Below are 17,240 nucleotides of genomic sequence, written 5' to 3'. Positions count from 1 at the left end.
CTCATGTATTTTTGGCAAATCCATCCATCTCAATATGGCATAAACATGGCTTTCAACTAATCTCACATTTATTCCCTTTGAAAGACTAAGTTTTGTTGGCAAAGTGCCTGTCACCCAGTGAATAAAGCTATTGTTTCTTTTTCTTGCTGTCAGATGTTTAAGGCAAAAATAGTGATCTTTGAGGTCTATGTGGTCAAAATGGCATGTATTAGGTACCCTACACACACCATCTGACTCATCATATGTCAGCTAGGAAGGCACAACTAATTCCCGAGTTAAGGGAATCTGTATTCGGGTTCCTTGAGTGTGATCATGTACATGATGAATTGTACAGAGCCTAAGAGGAGGGTTCAATACTGGAAGGAAGCACCCAGAAGGCTTTTATATATTCTTCTTGGTTAATAGGCATACCCAGAATCTTGAAGGAAGAGAGGACAGTGCATGGTGGCCAATGGCTTGGGAACTGCTTAGGGATTGCCTATGTGATCTTCAAAGGGCAACCTAACCTCTCCTCTACTTCTTCCTTCCTAAAATGAGGATAATAATAGTATTTCTTTTAAGGTTGTGAGGAGTAAATGACAATGCATGAAACTGCTATGTCTTAGGCACACAGAGCATTTAGATGGCAGCTCTCATTAATATCACTGCTAGTTCCACTCTTGGTGGCATGTTTTAGGCTTCTTTAGATCCTACATAGTGTCCAACATGTGAGCACAATCAAAAGTATTACTACCCTCTGGCAGGCAGTTAGAGATGAACACTGCTGAACATTTATTCTCAGTATTTGACATTTATTATCTAGTTATAGAATGGGGTAAGGAAAACTACAATGGATAAAATTCAGTGTCATACTTGAGTTCCAGCCATGATTTTTAACTTCTATATATTTTTATGTTTAAAAGTTGCTTAAATTACTGCTCTGTAAGAGCAAAGAAAGCAGCTCAATTATTATCATCAATCTAAAGAACATGGCCCTGTGCCAGGCAGTACCAAAGGGAATTTAATAGAGAAGACCTTTGACTTTAAACTTATGGGAATCAACAATATATCAAAAAATGAAAAGTAAATTATCAGCTGAATCAATAGACTGATATCAACCATAGTGAGAGTGATTTATATTGATGATATTAAAAGACACAATTACCCTTCATTTTATAATCTAAAAAGTATAGGCTCTGATTTACGTCATCACTAACAAGTGGAGGACCTTGAGTTGTCTTTAGTGTTAGTATATATGTACTAACTGTGCATGTCATATAAACTTTATTTATACTGTTTTCCAGTAAATCATGTGTTTTTAAAGCATGAAGAATGAATTTATGGAGCATGTCTGGAAGGTTGTGTTTAGACAACAACAGTAACTTGAGGAAGGAGAGCAATAAAAAATATATTTGTATTTTTATAAGTTGATTTTTGCCAAGAAAAAAGAGAAAAATATCATGGAAAAAAAGACAAAGGCAGAAATAGGCTCACTGGAGAGGGAATGGCCAGAGTAGAAAAGCAGTAAAAAAGAAAGCTATTTCCTACTATGTTATCTTTTCTTAAATTACAGTGTGGTATAGCTGTAGAAATCTTCAATTTTGTGTTAATAGCATTTTTCTCAGATAATTAATGAGCTTAACTCTACTATTTTCTCTTTGTCACCTGATACAGCAAGTGCAAATTAACTTCAGCTTGAGGATAGAACCTTAGCGATATCAAGTAGGTTTTCTAACTCAAGTCTAGGAATAGTAGCTTTGTATTAGTTTTTAAAATATATAATTCAAGTTTTTAAGCATCACAAAGGAAATCCTAGTAAAACATGCTCTTTGTCATGAAGCACCAAGTACTCACCGTTAACCGTGTTAGGGAAATTCCACCCAGTCTGGCTACAGAGAAACTTCACGTACTGACTTCTCTGCAATTCTTTAATGCTTTCTTTGTTCCAGCTGCTTGTTTGAACATGGTTAGATTAATTATGGATGCCAGCAGGCTCAGGTGGACCAAGTTTCAAATCTTAGTTTTGCTGCTTACCTATGAGACCTTGAGCAACTAACTGAACCTCCCTTAGCCTCATTTTCCTCAACTGTAGATGGGGATACTATCATTACTACCTTGTTAGCAGCTGTAGACAGCATGTGTGTGGAATACCTGGAGCATAGTAGGTTCTCAATTAATGAGCACTTTCTCTCAAACTCAGAGGATCCCATAACGGCATCTCCCAGGTTATGATACTGTAATTGCTCTACTCTAGCATCAACGATATATAATTCACAGAGTGTCACAGTAAGCAAACCTTTTGGTGTCATGTAGTCGTGGTGTGATCTAACCAGGTGTCACCTTCCACAGTCAGAGAGAGGGAGCAAGTCTTGAGCAAGACTTTGCTGACAAATGAACACATTTATTCCTGCTTCTTCAAAATCCACAGATTCCTGCCTGTGGTTTCCTTAAGAGGAGCCAGTCTCCATGTTCCTCTTAACCTTTCCTTTCTGTTCTTAAAACAAACCCTCCTAAAATAACTGGAAGGAATGATACCATGCTCTTTATGACCCTAATTCAATGACATCTGGCTTTAATTTAATATTACATATAAGTTATTAACCCATGACAGAAATGAAACAGACACTCAAATGCCTTGTTGTCCTAGGATAGATTAGCGGTGCCCAGACCACACTTTGAGAATGTCTTCACTAACATGTCAGGAGCCTTACTGAAATCTCCCATCTGTTTTCTTATTTCATGTATTTGTCCTGTATGCACAAATCCCGCACACTACTAGCCCAAGATTGTGTGCGATGTAAAAGCAAGTAATGATTTGCAGAAAGTAAGTAATATTCTAGAAAGCTATTCTTAGTCTCATAGTTCTTGGATTAATACTTTCAACTTAGTTTTTTTTCAATATTCTTATTTATTTTGGATAATTTGGGAACAAGTAAGATACAGGATGTTAGCAAGCGTTTTTGAAAACCTTGAGACTAAATTATAAGAACTACAGACACGCCATCACTACAGCCCACTTGGCTTCCTTCTCCTGGTGTTCTCACCTGTCCTGCTCTGCACATGGTTTTCCTTAAGGTTATTATCTCCCCACAGATGCATACCATGTTTTGAATTTAATTGGTGTAAATCAGGTTATACGGACAGCACTGGCCCTTGATTTCATACCCACTGGTTTACCTACATAAGTTAAATTACATTGGATTTAAAATTAAAGAAATTTCTTACAGCCACAGCTTGCAATGAGCAAATAAGAGTAGGACCCAAATGGCTGCCCCTCCTGAGCATACCTCCTACCCTCCTCTAATGGTCCCCAAATCACTAACCACCTTGAGCTCGGAGTAAATTCCACTGTCATTGGGGAAAGATTTCTGGTGGAAATGCTCCCAAAATTCAAAGTCATGGTGGGATGCAGAGATTCCTAAGACTCAGAAAGCATTTTTAATCATCCATGAAAACGAAAAAGTAAGAAACTTACAAACCTTTTCTTTTGCAGTCCAGTGTTCGTATGGGAAACACGTAGTTGTGGCAAAGAGAAGAGTCCACCTCAGGCTTGATGACTGGGCGTTTCCCTGACACTTGGGGTTTTGGATCCAAATGTTCCTTTTCTTCTTCATTACACAACTGTTCAGATTTTATCTGCCTCAGTTTTTTATTTTTTAGTCCTTGTGGGCTTTCACACTTGGCATAGTTCCCCAAATTCCGGTTCCTTGGAATCTGCAACATTGAAATAAGCGTTTCCATCTCACAAGTACAATGCCAGGGATTGTCATAGAGACGCAGGTAGCTCAGGAGAGGTGTGTAAATGAACACTTCCTCTGTCAAGACTTTGATCTGGTTGTGCTGCAGTAAGAGAGTGGTAAGTTTATTTAAACCAAAGAAAGCCTCACTCTCAATTTTGGAGATCTCATTCTGCTGTAAATCCAAGCTTTTCAGCTTTTTAAACTTAGAAAACATGCTGTTCTTCAGTACGCGGATTTTGTTTCTTGCTAATAGCATGTGCAGTAAATCCTGAGGCCAGCCGGGCAGCACATAAACTAGTTTTCTCTCTTGACAATCTAAGTACTTCTCGTGAAGATATGTGTACACTTCACAGGGGAGGCCTGGAGCGTAGCGTTTGACCAGGCTGGAGCCCTTCCGGCTCCCACCAGCCCCGCTGTGATTCACTCGGTTTCTCGCACCCCCAGGGCTTCCTTTGCGCTCAGCGGCTTTACAAAAGAAGAGCAGGATTAAGATGGTTACCACGCGCATCCTGACATCCAGCTGGCCCCAATTACTTGGTGTGACAGATGGAACAATGAAAGTATTCCTTTGAAATCCACGTTTGGGTAATCTTAACTAATGCAGTTCAGGAACAATGAGGCCCAGCTGAGGTACGGTGGAGTCCCTAGACTGCAGGAAGAAAAAATATTTAGAGACCATTATGAGCAACGCAATTGACAAATAATAGCAAGTTTTCAAGTTACTTTTATTTTTAAGCAAAGGCATTCCGTTAATAAAGGCACATGCAGAAGAGTGGTGTAGAAGGCTCCACACCCTCCTACTTGCCTGGTTTGGTAGCTAAATGTTTGGGCCCTGAGTGAATCAAGGCTCTTCTACTTGCTGAACTGTGTGACCTCAGGCTAATTATTTAACCTCATCTTCAGCATCTGTAAAGTGGGACTGAGGATACCTCTAATATTGTTGGGAAGATGAAACAGGCTCATGTGCATCAAACACTTCGCAGTGCCTGATCCAGGGGAAGTACTCCACATTGTTAGGACTTAGCATTATGAAAACTGAAACTGGATTCCAGAAATTAAAGGGATTCTCCTTACAGCTTTGAGATGTGCAAATCAGAGTTGGACTCCAATGAATGTTCTCCTGAGCTTATTTTTTTCTTTCCTTTACTGTCTCCCAATCACCAATCATGTTGAAGGTGGGCTCCAGAAATGCTCAGGCTAAACTGCAACTGTCCTTGTCATTTCCTGCACATCTTGGCTTAAATGTCACCTTCTCAGCAAAAACTTCTCTGATTGCTCTATTTAAAAGTAGTACCCCTTCCCACTCGCTGGTCGCCCTCTACTCTGTTTCTGGTTTTATTTCTCTCCAGGGCACATATCACCATCTGTCAAAATAGATATTTTGTTTCTTTTGTTTATTGTCCTTCTCCCCCAACTAGGATGTAAACTTCGTAAGGGCAGGAATTTTTCTCTATTTTGTTCACTGCTGTATTTCCAGTACCTGTAGAGTTTCTAGCACATAGCAGGTTCTTGATAAATATTTGAATTGCATGAATTCAGGTAACCACTCTATAAAAATATTAATAATCTCATAAATTTAGTTATTATATTTTTTGGTATCTATTCTTCCCTTAAGTATTACTGATGACTTCCAAGAGCTGCACATTTTTTTTAACATCTTTATTGGAGTATAATTGCTTTACAATGGTGTGTTAGTTTCTGCTTTATAACAAAGTCAATCAGCTATATATATACATCTATCCCCATATCTTCTCCCTCTTGCGTCTCCCTCCCATCCTCCCCATCCTACCCCTCTAGGTGGTCAGAGTACCAAGCTGATCTCCCTGTGCTATGCGGCTGCTTCCCACTAGCTATTTTACATTTGGTAGTGTGTATATGTCCATGACACTCTCTCACTTTGTCCCAGCTCACCCTTCCCCCTCCCCGTGTTGTCCTCAAGTCCATTCTCTACGTCTGTGTCTTTATTCCTGTCCTGCCCTTAGGTGCTTAGGAACTTTTTTTTTTTTTTAGATTCCATATATATGTGTTAGCATACGATATTTGTTTTGCTCTTTCAGACTTCACTCTGTATGACAGACTCTAGGTCCACGCACCTCACTACAAATAACTCAATTTCATTTCTTTTTATGGCTGAGTAATATTCCATGGTATATATGTGCCACATCTTCTTTATCCATTCATCTGTCGATGGACACTTAGGTTGCTTCCATGTCCTGGCTATTGTAAATAATGCTGCAACGAACATTGTGGTACATGACTCTTTCTGAATTATGGTTTTTTCAGGGCATATGCCCAGTAGTGGGATTGCTGGGTCATATGGTAGTTCTATTTGTAGTTTTTTAAGGAACCTCCATACTGTTCTCCATAGTGGCTGTATCAATTTACATTCCCACCAACAGTGCAAGAGGGTTCCCTTTTCTCCACACCCTCTCCAGCATTTATTGTTTGTAGATTTTTTGATGATGGCCATTCTGACCATTATGAGGTGATACCTCATTGTAGTTTTGATTTGCATTTCCCTAATGATTAATGATGTTGAGCATTCTTTCATGTGTTTGTTGGCAATCTGTATATCTTCTTTGGAGAAATGTCTATTTAGGTCTTCTGCCCATTTTTGGATTGGGTTGTTTGTTTTTTTGTTATTAAGCTGCATGAGCTGCTGCTGCTTGTATATTTTGGAGATTAATCCTTTGTCAGTTGCTTCGTTTGCAAATATTTTCTCCCATTCTGAGGATTGTCTTTTTGTCTTGTTTATGGTTTCCTTTGCTGTCAAGAGCTGTACATTTTTAAGAATTGTTTTCATCTTTAAAATTCTGAAATTGGTTTTGGTTTGTACTTATTACTTAGGACATAGCCCATTCTTGGCAGAGACAGAAATATTCAAAATGGATTTATAATTAATAACATTTCTGTTGTTATTGTCGTGGGGCTCTTTGGTTATAACTGGCAGATGTGTTTCCTACTCATTGTAGCAGTGTGAATGCCAGGATCACCCCCTTACCTGGAGTTTTCCTGCTTGTACAGGTCTCCTCCATCTAGAATGCCTTTCCCCTTCTTTGCCCCAGGCATTCCTCCCATTCACTGTTTTGTGTCCCCTCCCCTCACTGCTTCTCTTCTGTCTCAGATTTGGAGTTTTACTTACTGTTAGTCTAGACCCAGAGAGCTGATTGTATAACACAACCCTTGTTTCCCCTGCCAGAGCACAAGCTGTGCAGGTGTCTCTGGTTCCAGAACTAATCAGGCACTTGACCTTTTTGACTCTCCACATCTCAATCTGCAACTCATTGTAAACTGTATGTAAATCTAACCTAAAATAGAAATATTTTGTTAATTACTATGCATGATGAATTATTCATGATATTCATGCTTAATTATTTGTGGGGAGGAAGTGTGCTGATGTTTGCAACTTACTTTAAAATGCATAAAAAATTAAGATGGATTGAGGGACAGAGAGATGGATGTACAGGTGGATATGTGATAAAGCAAATATAGTAAAATATAAATTGTAGAATATGGGTGGGTGATGGGTACATTCACTGTACAATTCTTCAATTCTCTCAACTTTTTTGTATGTTTGAATGTTAAAAGGTAACAAAACCCCCCAAATTAACAAAAATGTCATGCCACAAAAAAGCAGACTGGTTTTCTTCAAGTGCTTCAAAGCTGAAAGCTCTAAGTATATACAGTTTCTTCCCAAAATAGTTTTCTCCTTCCCCCTTCCTTCTTTAATCCTCAAACAATAATAAACATGTGTATACTTTTTAATTTTAAAGCCAAAATAAATCATTTTTTCTGGGGAAAGGAAACCATATACTTGGGACGAGTTATTTGCCAGGGTTTTTGTTTGTTTTCTGATGAATACACAGCAGTGAATGTAGGATGGAAAAACTTTAAAGATTTGTAATATGGTGTTTAATAATGTGTAACTTGTTTGATTTAGGCCTCTGTAGAAACTTGCAAGAGCTGAATGTCTCTGACTGTCCAACACTCACGGTGAGTATAAGAAGCTTGTTTTACTGTTGTTTATATAGATTCAGACTTGCTCCACTGGAGCACTAATACACAGAGATTCTGCCAAAATACATGCCTGTGTGCTCATTTAGGATTAAATATGGAGAAAAGCAAACTATGTTAAACACTGGCAAGAAATTTTATCCAACTTATGTAATGCTCTTATTATTCCTGTAGATATGTCCAAGGTTGGAGTCTCTGGAAAGTGGAAACTATTCAACGATTAGACAAAAATGAACTATATTTCTGTTTAAGGCCATGTGTGCATGAGACAGAAAAAATTGGGCCCCAGCAGAGATAATAGGCTCAATTTATAAGTCTTCATGGTTATCAGCTGTGGTGCCAAAGAAGATGGAAATGAACATGTAACTCTAGCCAACTCCTTCCTAGTCCCTGTCTCCAGGCTTTCCTCTACTTCCAATCTGTCTTACACCCTGTGGACACAGAATATTCCTTCTTAAAGGCAGATCTGACCACTTCACTACCATCTGCCATCATTTATACACACACTTATCATCTACACTATTGGATAGAGTCAAAGCTCTTTAACATTACTGTACCTTGGAGACCCTCGGTCGTCTTGTCTCTGCCTCCCTTTCCAGCCTCATCTTCTTATAAATCCTACATGCACATTAAGTTTCAGCAGCCACAAGCTGCTACGCTTTCTTTCCTGCATGCACCAAGCTCCTCTTGCTGTTTTGCCTTTGCTCCGGCTGTGCTCTTTGCTTGGAGATAGGAGGGAAAAGAATGAACGGCCTGATTGCTTCCCCCTCCTCATTAAGCACCAGCTCCAGGATGAAGTCCATGCCCCTTGGCACAGGTGAAAAGATTCGTGAATTGGCTCTTCCTTGCTACCTACCCAGACTCATCATTAACAGTTCTTTATTTCAGATTTCTACTGGATTTCATTCTTTCTGTGGATATTTTTAGCACCTACTATGTTAAAGATATATTTATCTTTATATATAAAGATATATAGGGAACTTATATGTTATAAAATAGAGGTTCTATAGGGAATTTAAGATGAATTTTCAGTTTTGGCCCTCAGGGAGCTTTAGTTCTCACTTGGATAAAAGATCATATTCTTTAATTTGGCTTTCTAATAGGAAAGTCAAAACAAGCCCATCTGGGCTTCCCTGGTGGCGCAGTGGTTGAGAGTCCGCTTGCCGATGCAGGGGACACGGGTTAGTGCCCCGGTCCGGGAAGATCCCACATGCTGCGGAGCAGCTGGGCCCGTGAGCCATGGCCGCCAAGCCTGCATGTCCAGAGCCTGTGCTCCACAACAGTGAGAGGCCCGCGTACCGCAAAAAACCCCCCCAAAACCCAAAAAAAACAATTCCATCTGTGTTGAATTTGTGAACATCAAAGTCTTTTCCAGTTTTAGAGTTTAATAATGTACAGGGCTGATAACTTTATCCAGCTACATTTTACTATTGTCTTTCCCTTTGAGACAAAGACTGAGAGACAGGCTTACATTTAAGGAGTTGAGTAACATTCATTCAAAAAGCTTTGATTTCTAAGAAGCTTGCCTTACGAATATATTACATCCGGAGAGATTTTGAGTGCATCATAGACAAATTCATGGACCATCCTGCAATGTAGACACTGAAACAATTTTTGCATTTATGTGCTCAAACATTTGGGGATTGAAATTTGAGCTCTTTTAAATATTGAGAACAAAATTCCTTTGAACTTCCTCCTCATCTCAAAGGGAAAATCAGATTATTCTATGTTACATAATGCCTACTTCATCTTCCTCTTGCTGGCTCCCATATATTTTCATCTGTGTGGCCACCTCTCTAGGGTGTAAACCAGCTTTCTATCCTCCTCCTTGTCCCATTTCATTTGCATTTTTGCCGGCGTCTTCCACCAGGTGCACAATCACTTTGACGGCTGATTGGCACCATGAACATTTTTGAAGGTAGATTCTTTCTATTGAACTATAATGCCACACATTATGTTTGTTCTCTCCATTCCTGCTGGGAAAAAGTGTACTGTATACTCTTTAATCTGTACATGTATATCCAAATCCTACATTTTGGTGGTGGAGTGTCTAGAAAAATTGCTGGTATCTCGAATGCAGTGGCAAGAGTACAGTGTTTATTGAAAGCCCTGCACTTGTTCTCATGCGTCATTGGCACATAGAACCTTTCGACAACAGAACTACAGTTTTACAACTTAAAAAAAAAACCTTGTGTTCTCTTTAAGGTGTGGTTTGCTTCCCCTGTAAATCAATCAGTTCTTATCCCATGTGCAAGATGCTCTGACGTACAGGATTTTGTTATTTTAATATTCATGATTCCAGGAAGCAGCTAAGAACAGAATGTTAGGCATTGATGGTCCTGCTGAAAGTAAACCTTTGCCATCCTTAGTGGTGTTTGGGGAAGCCATATTGACCATGCAGAATTCTTCCCCGAACCTCATCTCCTAGCCTAGTGCCAGTTTACCTCTTCCTGCAAAGGCCTATTCTTCCAGGACAATGTACCACAAATATTTAAAACTAGCAGACTTCTTCAGTGTTCCTGGGGAGACTCATAAATCATTAAATAAATACAAACCCGCTGCTACTCATTCTAGAACATTTTATAAATAGTTACCAATACAAGAAGCAGCACCATTGCAATCAAAGCTTGAAACACATCTGTCTTGCAAATGTCAATTTAGGGCTCATGCTTGAAATCACTCTGTGTTTTTCTCATGTTGCAGTCACACTGTTCTCTTGTACTGGATTTCAGCTCTCTGCGAGAGGGTTCCCTGAATCTTTGATATTCTCCCCTGCAGTACCCCCTGCATTGAATTTCATGTCCAACACGTATGCAGCCTATATTTTACTTCAGGACATCTCAAACTTAACGTAAATTTGGTGCAAGGCTGTTTAGCTGTTTTAATATCTTCAGTAACAGAACCACAGAAACTTAATCACACACACACACCTCTGTATCAATATACATGTGTAAATATGGACTCACTTTTTTTTTTTTTTTTTTTTTGCGGTACGCGGGCCTCTCACTGTCGTGGCCTCTCCCGTTGCGGAGCACAGGCTCCAGACGCGCAGGCTCAGTGGCCATGGCTCACGGGCCCAGCTGCTCCGCGGCATTGGGATCTTCCCAGACCGGGGCACGATCCCGTGTCCCTGCATCGGCAGGTGGACTCTCAACCACTGCGCCACCAGGGAAGCCCTGGACTCACTTTTTAATGAAGTCCAGTTGAAAGAGTTTCATTCTGTCTTTCAGAATGATTTTAGTAAATTTAAAAATGGATCCATTTTTAATCATTTTCATGTATCTAACGAGTCAGGAGTGTTTGACACTTTGACATGAGCTCAAAGGGTTGAACTGGCAAGGGTTCAGATTTTAATGAAGTGTCATTGTGATGCAATGGGACTTTATTTCCAAAGAAAGGGAACGGGAGGGAGTAATGAACCTTCAAGCAAAGCCATCACCTTCTACTTAATTTGATTTATAAATGGTAACAGAGACTATGAAGAGACCAAGACTCGCATATACTTTTTTGGAGTAGGGAGTGAGATAATAGAGAGATAATAGGGAAATAGCAAAGCCTGTTAGACTTTGATAAGATTCTTCCCTGTGTTTTTATGCACAATGAATCAATGAGATACATCTCTGAGAGCTGTCCAGGAGTCCTGTATCTCAATCTATCTAACACAACTATCACCAACAGGACGATGCGACTCCTGCCAAGGTAATGCTTGTGTTATCTGTCTTACACTGAAAATAGTTATGCTCCTCTAGGCTCTGACTTGCTCTAGTATTCCCCAAAGGCAGTGATCCTTTTACTAACACCCCACCACCTTGGTACCCCTATTCTGTTAACAGGACTGCTTTCAAGTCCCCAAGCTAGTGCCTAACCTCTCCCTCCTTAGCCTTGACTTGGCCAGTATTTGGGGGTCACTCTTGTAGCAGTTTGCCCAGTAGGTTGAGTTAGGCTCTGCCTATCTCTTTCTGGTCCTCGTTCCTGGGCTTTGGAGCCTGGCCCATCAATCCCAGTCCAGTGTTTGGACTTCTCTACAACAGAACCCCAATATCCTGCCTCCTTAGACCCTGAGCACTGCAGAGCCAGGTTCCCTGTTGCCATGCTCTGGTTACCTGTTGGGACCCCCATCACCTCCAGGAAACCTGATGCTTGCGTTTTTTTGATCTATGGACTGTTGACAAGCCAGCACTTCTTTGGAGAAGAAGGGAAAGGAGAATATAAGACATCACTAAGAGTTGACAGAATATTCAATTTTATCAAAAATTTACGTCATTCAATTATTCTTTATTCTCACCAAGGAAAAGACTAATCAGGAAGAGTATATGCTCATATTGGGAGAGATTCAAAACAGTTTTCAAACTACTGTGAAAGAATGAACCATTTCTGAGAATGTAACTTTTTTGAGATCCTTCAAAAAATAACAGTGAGGCATTTAGAGAAGCTTAAACAGAGAAAATTATAGGTGGTAATTTTCCTTATCTTTTCTCTCTAACCATTTTCTGGAAATATGCAAGACTAAAAAAAGGTGGTAACATATTTGCTTTATCTCATTAATTGACTTTCCATATTCTAGTCAGTCAAATCTATCAAACATTTCCTTTGAAATTTTTCATGAGTCTTTTAAAAAATAGAGGGTTTTCCTCCTTCCAGGCATTTGATATACATTTTTTTTTTTTCTTGTATGATTTTTTTTTGGTACGCGGGCCTCTCACTGTTGTGGCCTCTCCCATTGCGGAGCACAGGCTCCGGACGCACAGGCTCAGCGGCCATGGCTCACGGGCCCAGCCGCTCCACAGCATGTGGGATCTTCCCAGATCGGGGCACGAACCCGTGTCCCCTACATTGGCAGGCGGACTCTCAACCACTGCGCCACCAGGGAAGCCCTATGATTTGTTTTTATTTAAATTTATAATCAACCTAGAATTAATTTTGGTAGATAAATGAAGCAGTGATCTAACAGGTTCATCAAACTATGACTTGTGCAGCCCAAAGCCTGTTTTAGTGCAGTCCATGAGCTAAGAATATTTTTTTTTCACATCAAGAGTTGTTAAACCCTTGGGGATAGTGGGGCAGGGGAGGGGGAGATATAAATTACGAGTTTGGGATTAACATATACACACTACTGTATATAAAACACATGAACAACAAGGACCTACTGTATAGCACAGGGAACCCTATTCAATATCTTGTGATAACCTATAATGGAAAAGAATCTGAAAAAGAATATATATATGTATACTTGTATGTATAACTGAATCAGTTTGCTGTACACCGAAACTAACACATTGTAAATTAACTATACTTCAGTAATTTAAAAAAAAGAGTTGTTAAATAACTAAACAATTATTCCAGCATCATTTATTGAATAAAACTTTTCTCAAGTGATGTGTGATACCTCTCTATATATCTAAAATTTTTATATAGGTAGTACATACTAAAAACTCATCACCTGCTAATGTTTTTGTACATGTTACTATCATCTATGTTCTAGAGGTTATGACCATTGTATCTGTATGGTTAAAATATTACAGCACTGTGCATCTCTTCCCAACTCCATGTTCAGTGACCTCTCTCATTGGTAGCTTAGAACCAGCCAAAATGGGAGTGTTCTGTACCATGAAAAATGCCATACAATACAAATTAGGGTTTGATTTATTTTTTTGTTGATTGTTTAGACTGGAGAAGACAAGATAGCAGATTAAAAGTGTGTCATGTCTGCAACCTACAGAATGGGAGAAAATATTTGCAAACGATGTGACCGACAAGGGCTTAGTTTCCAAAATATACAAACAGCTCATACAAGTCAACAACAAAAAAACAAACAACCCAATCCCAAAACGGGCAGAAGACCTAAATACACATTTCTCCAAAGAAGAAATACAGATGGCCAATAGGCACATGAAAAGATGCTCAACATCGCTAATTATTACAGAAATGCAAATCAAAACTACAATGAGGGCTTCCCTGGTGGCGCAGTGGTTGAGAATCTGCCTGCCAATGCAGGGGACATGGGTTCGAGCCCTGGTCTGGGAAGATCCCACATGCCGCGGAGCAACTAGGTCCGTGAGCCACAACTACTGAGCCTGCGCATCTGGAGCTTGTGCTCCACAACAAGAGAGGCCGCGACAGTGAGAGGCCCGTGCACCGCGATGAAGAGTGGGCCCCACTCACCGCAACTAGAGAAAGCCCACGCACAGAAATGAAGACCCAACATAGCCAAAAATAAATAAATTAATTAATTAAATTTAAAAAGGCAACTATCAGAAATCAACAATTAAAAAAACTACAATGAGGTATCACCTCACACCAGTCAGAATGGTCATCATTAAAAAGTCTACAAATAAGGGCTTCCCTGGTGGCTCAGTGGTTGAGAGTTCGCCTGCCGATGTGGGGGACACGGGTTCGTGCCCCGGTCCGGGAAGATCCCACATGCCGCGGAGCGGCTGGGCCCGTGAGCCATGGCTGCTGAGCCTGCGCATCCGGAGCCTGTGCTCCGCAACGGGAGAGGCCGCAGCGGTGAGAGGCCCACGTACCGCAAGGGGAAAAGAAAAAAAAAAAAAAAAAAGTCTACAAATAACAAATGTTGGAGAGGGTGTGGAGAGAAGGGAACCCTCCCACACTGCTGGTGAGAATGTAAGTTGGTGCAGCCACTGTGGAAAACATTATGGAGGTTCCTCAGAAAACTCAAAACAGAATTACCATATGATCCAACAATCCCATTCCTGGGCATATATTCAGAGAAAACTATAATTCAAAAAATACATGCATCGCTATTTTATAGCAGCACTATTCACAATAGCTAAGACATGGAAACAACCTAAACGTCCATTGACAGATGAATGGTTAAAGAAGATACATAATACAATGGAATACTACTCAGCCATAAAAGAGAATGAAATAAAGCCATTTGCAGCAACATGGATGCAAGTAGAAATTATCATACTAAGTGAAGTAAGTCAGAAAGAGAAAGACAAATACCATATGATATCACTTATATGTGGCATCTAAAATATGACACAAATGAACCTACCTATGAAACAGAAACAGAATCACAGACATAGAGAACAGACTTGTGGTTGCCAAGGGGGCAGGAGGTTGGGGGAGGGATGGAGTGGGAGGTTGGGGTTAGCAGATGTAAGCTTTTATGTATAGAATGGATAAGCAACAAGGTCCTACTGTATAGCACAGAGAATTATATTCAATATCCTATGATAAACCATAATAGAAAATAATATTAACAAAGAATATATATATATGTATAACTGAATCACTTTGCTGTACAGCAGAAATTAACACAACATCGTAAATCAACTATACTTCAATAAAAAAAATTGAAAAAAAGTATGTCATGTCTGTAGCTGCAACATTATGATTAGCACAAAAAAGGTGAGGAAATATCTTTTCAGTACTTGAAAACTGTCACATCATTGATGGATGAGTGAAATCTGGACATAAATCTTTGTGGTTTTATTTTTGTCTTACCCATTAATATAAATAAAAATATTCATATTGGAATTATACCCATTCCTCAAGCTTTTGAACTTTATTTTTTGGTTAAAAAAAAAGAAATACATCAGAGTGAACAATTTTATTCTTCCTTTATGTGCACATAGGAGAAGACAAAAGTACTAGCTATATTTATGAGTTTGGCAAAAGTCAATGAATGAAAACATTGTGTGAGAATCAACTGACTATATGAAATTAGCAATAAACAGTATTGTGTATGTTATTATTTGTAAGTTGTGTGCTGTACATCTTTTATATATGTAAAATAGTTAATGTAAAATAGTAAGATGTGGGCTTCCCTGGTCACACAGTGGTTAAGAATCCGCCTGCCAATGCAAGGGACACGGGTTCAAGCCCTGGTCCGGATATATCCCACATGCCGTGGAGCAACTAAGCCTGTGAGCCACAACTACTGAGCCTGTGCTCTAGAGCCCACAAGCCACAACTACTGAGCCCACGTGCTACAACTACTGAAGCCTGCGCACCTAGAGTCTGTGCTCTGCAACAAGAGAGGCCACTGCAATAAGCCTGCGAACCGCAACAAAGACCCAACGCAGCCAAAAATAAATAAAATAAAATTTTAAAATTTATTTAAGAAAATAGTAAGATGTACAAATTTACAGTAAACATATATACATTTATATGCATACATGTTTTTGAAGAACCAGCTGTAAGATATTTACCAGTATGTCAATAATTAAAGGTAAAATAAGTTGGGAACTAATCCATATTTTTATAATATTTAGTCTCCCTATCAGGAACATAGTATACTTCTAAAATTTTTCTTTCAAATGTTCTTAAATGTCTCAAAATTTTGTTTTATTCATGTGGATAGTCTGTGGTGTCTTTTTCATTGCCATTGTGAATAGTATCCTTTCTGATTATGATTTCTCATTATATTTTCTAAATGGTTACTTTTGGACTTGGGCCTGATGTACATGTATCTTTTTAAACTTTTCATTTGTACGATTTGATTTCTTTCCTTTTAAAATAAAAAATAGAGCTATGAAATTACTTCTAAAGAAGAACTTAGGCAAAGCTTATAAGATTTGATAAATATTGTTCTCATTTTCTAACCAAACTGTTGTATATTTGATTATATGTTGATTACCACTTTGACCTAATAATTATTTAGAAGAGGATTTTTGGTTTCAAATTGTTGAAGTTTCTTAATTAAGCTTATGTTTTTAATTCTAGTTTTTTACACTGTGGTCAAGAAATGTGGACTGAATTATTTCTACTTTTTGAAATTTATTGAGATTTCTTGGTGGACTAGTTTATATACTCAATTTCAGTAAATCATCCATGAATGTTTAAAACAAAAGAGTTTCTTTCAGAGAACATTTCTAGGTGTATATGCACATATATGTATAAATTCTCGATATGTCATAGATAAGTGATATATTAGTTGCCTATTATGACAAAGCTTCTATTAATTTATTTTTGTTATTTTACACGTAAAGATTAATAAGTAGTATGTTTCATTATAGATTGTAGCAGTTGTTCACATAAAATTATATTTTTTATCCTGGTTGATATTTCTTTGCCTTAAATTCTTTTTAATCTGTTATTTATACAGTCACGTTTGGTTTCTTTTGTGGAATAACTTTATGTATACCCATATTTTTAACCTTTGTGTTGCTGTATTTTAGGTTTATCTTTTACATGCAGCACATAGCTAACTTCTATTTTTAAAAATTTCAATCTCTTTGCCTTTTTAAGAGGGAAGTTTAAAAGACTAATATTTCTTGTCAAAACTGAGTGTATGGTCTTATTTTTATCATCTTGCTTTATGTTTTAGATTTTTTTATTTTTTACGTTACTGCACTGTACTCATCTTTTCTGCCTTTTGCTATAAAAGTGTTATTTCTATAATCTGAATGCATTTCAAAGATATATGCATATTCTCTTGTGTATTCTAACTAGTGGATATTTGTATGTTTTTTAAAAACATGCTTTAACATGCATTTCTCTAATTATCAAAGTCACAATGAAACAGTAACTTTGGCT

At 38.6% G+C, this 17,240-nt stretch overlaps 2 protein-coding genes across 5 annotated transcripts in view; one reads left to right on the top strand and one right to left on the bottom strand.

Moving 5' to 3' along the window:
- Window positions 1-17,240, top strand: part of FBXL13 (F-box and leucine rich repeat protein 13) — a 183,125-nt gene that overhangs the window by 81,546 nt on the left and 84,339 nt on the right. The window contains 2 exon segments of the mRNA XM_033437530.2: window positions 7,660-7,713; window positions 11,333-11,432. Of these exon segments, the coding sequence (XP_033293421.1) occupies window positions 7,660-7,713; window positions 11,333-11,432 (154 nt within the window).
- Window positions 1-17,240, bottom strand: part of LRRC17 (leucine rich repeat containing 17) — a 99,778-nt gene that overhangs the window by 9,635 nt on the left and 72,903 nt on the right. For all 4 annotated transcript variants that reach the window (XM_033439604.2, XM_049714805.1, XM_033439615.2 and 1 more), the window contains one exon: window positions 3,459-4,363. In XM_033439604.2, the coding sequence (XP_033295495.1) occupies window positions 3,459-4,227 (769 nt within the window). In that variant the 5' untranslated portion in view covers window positions 4,228-4,363. The remainder of the gene's footprint in view (window positions 1-3,458; window positions 4,364-17,240) is intronic.

This window comes from Orcinus orca, chromosome 9 (genome assembly GCF_937001465.1).
Source record: "Orcinus orca chromosome 9, mOrcOrc1.1, whole genome shotgun sequence".
NCBI classification, from domain to species: Eukaryota; Metazoa; Chordata; class Mammalia; order Artiodactyla; family Delphinidae; genus Orcinus; species Orcinus orca.
Note: the sequence above shows the minus strand (reverse complement) of the source record. Positions and strands in the feature narration are given on the sequence as shown.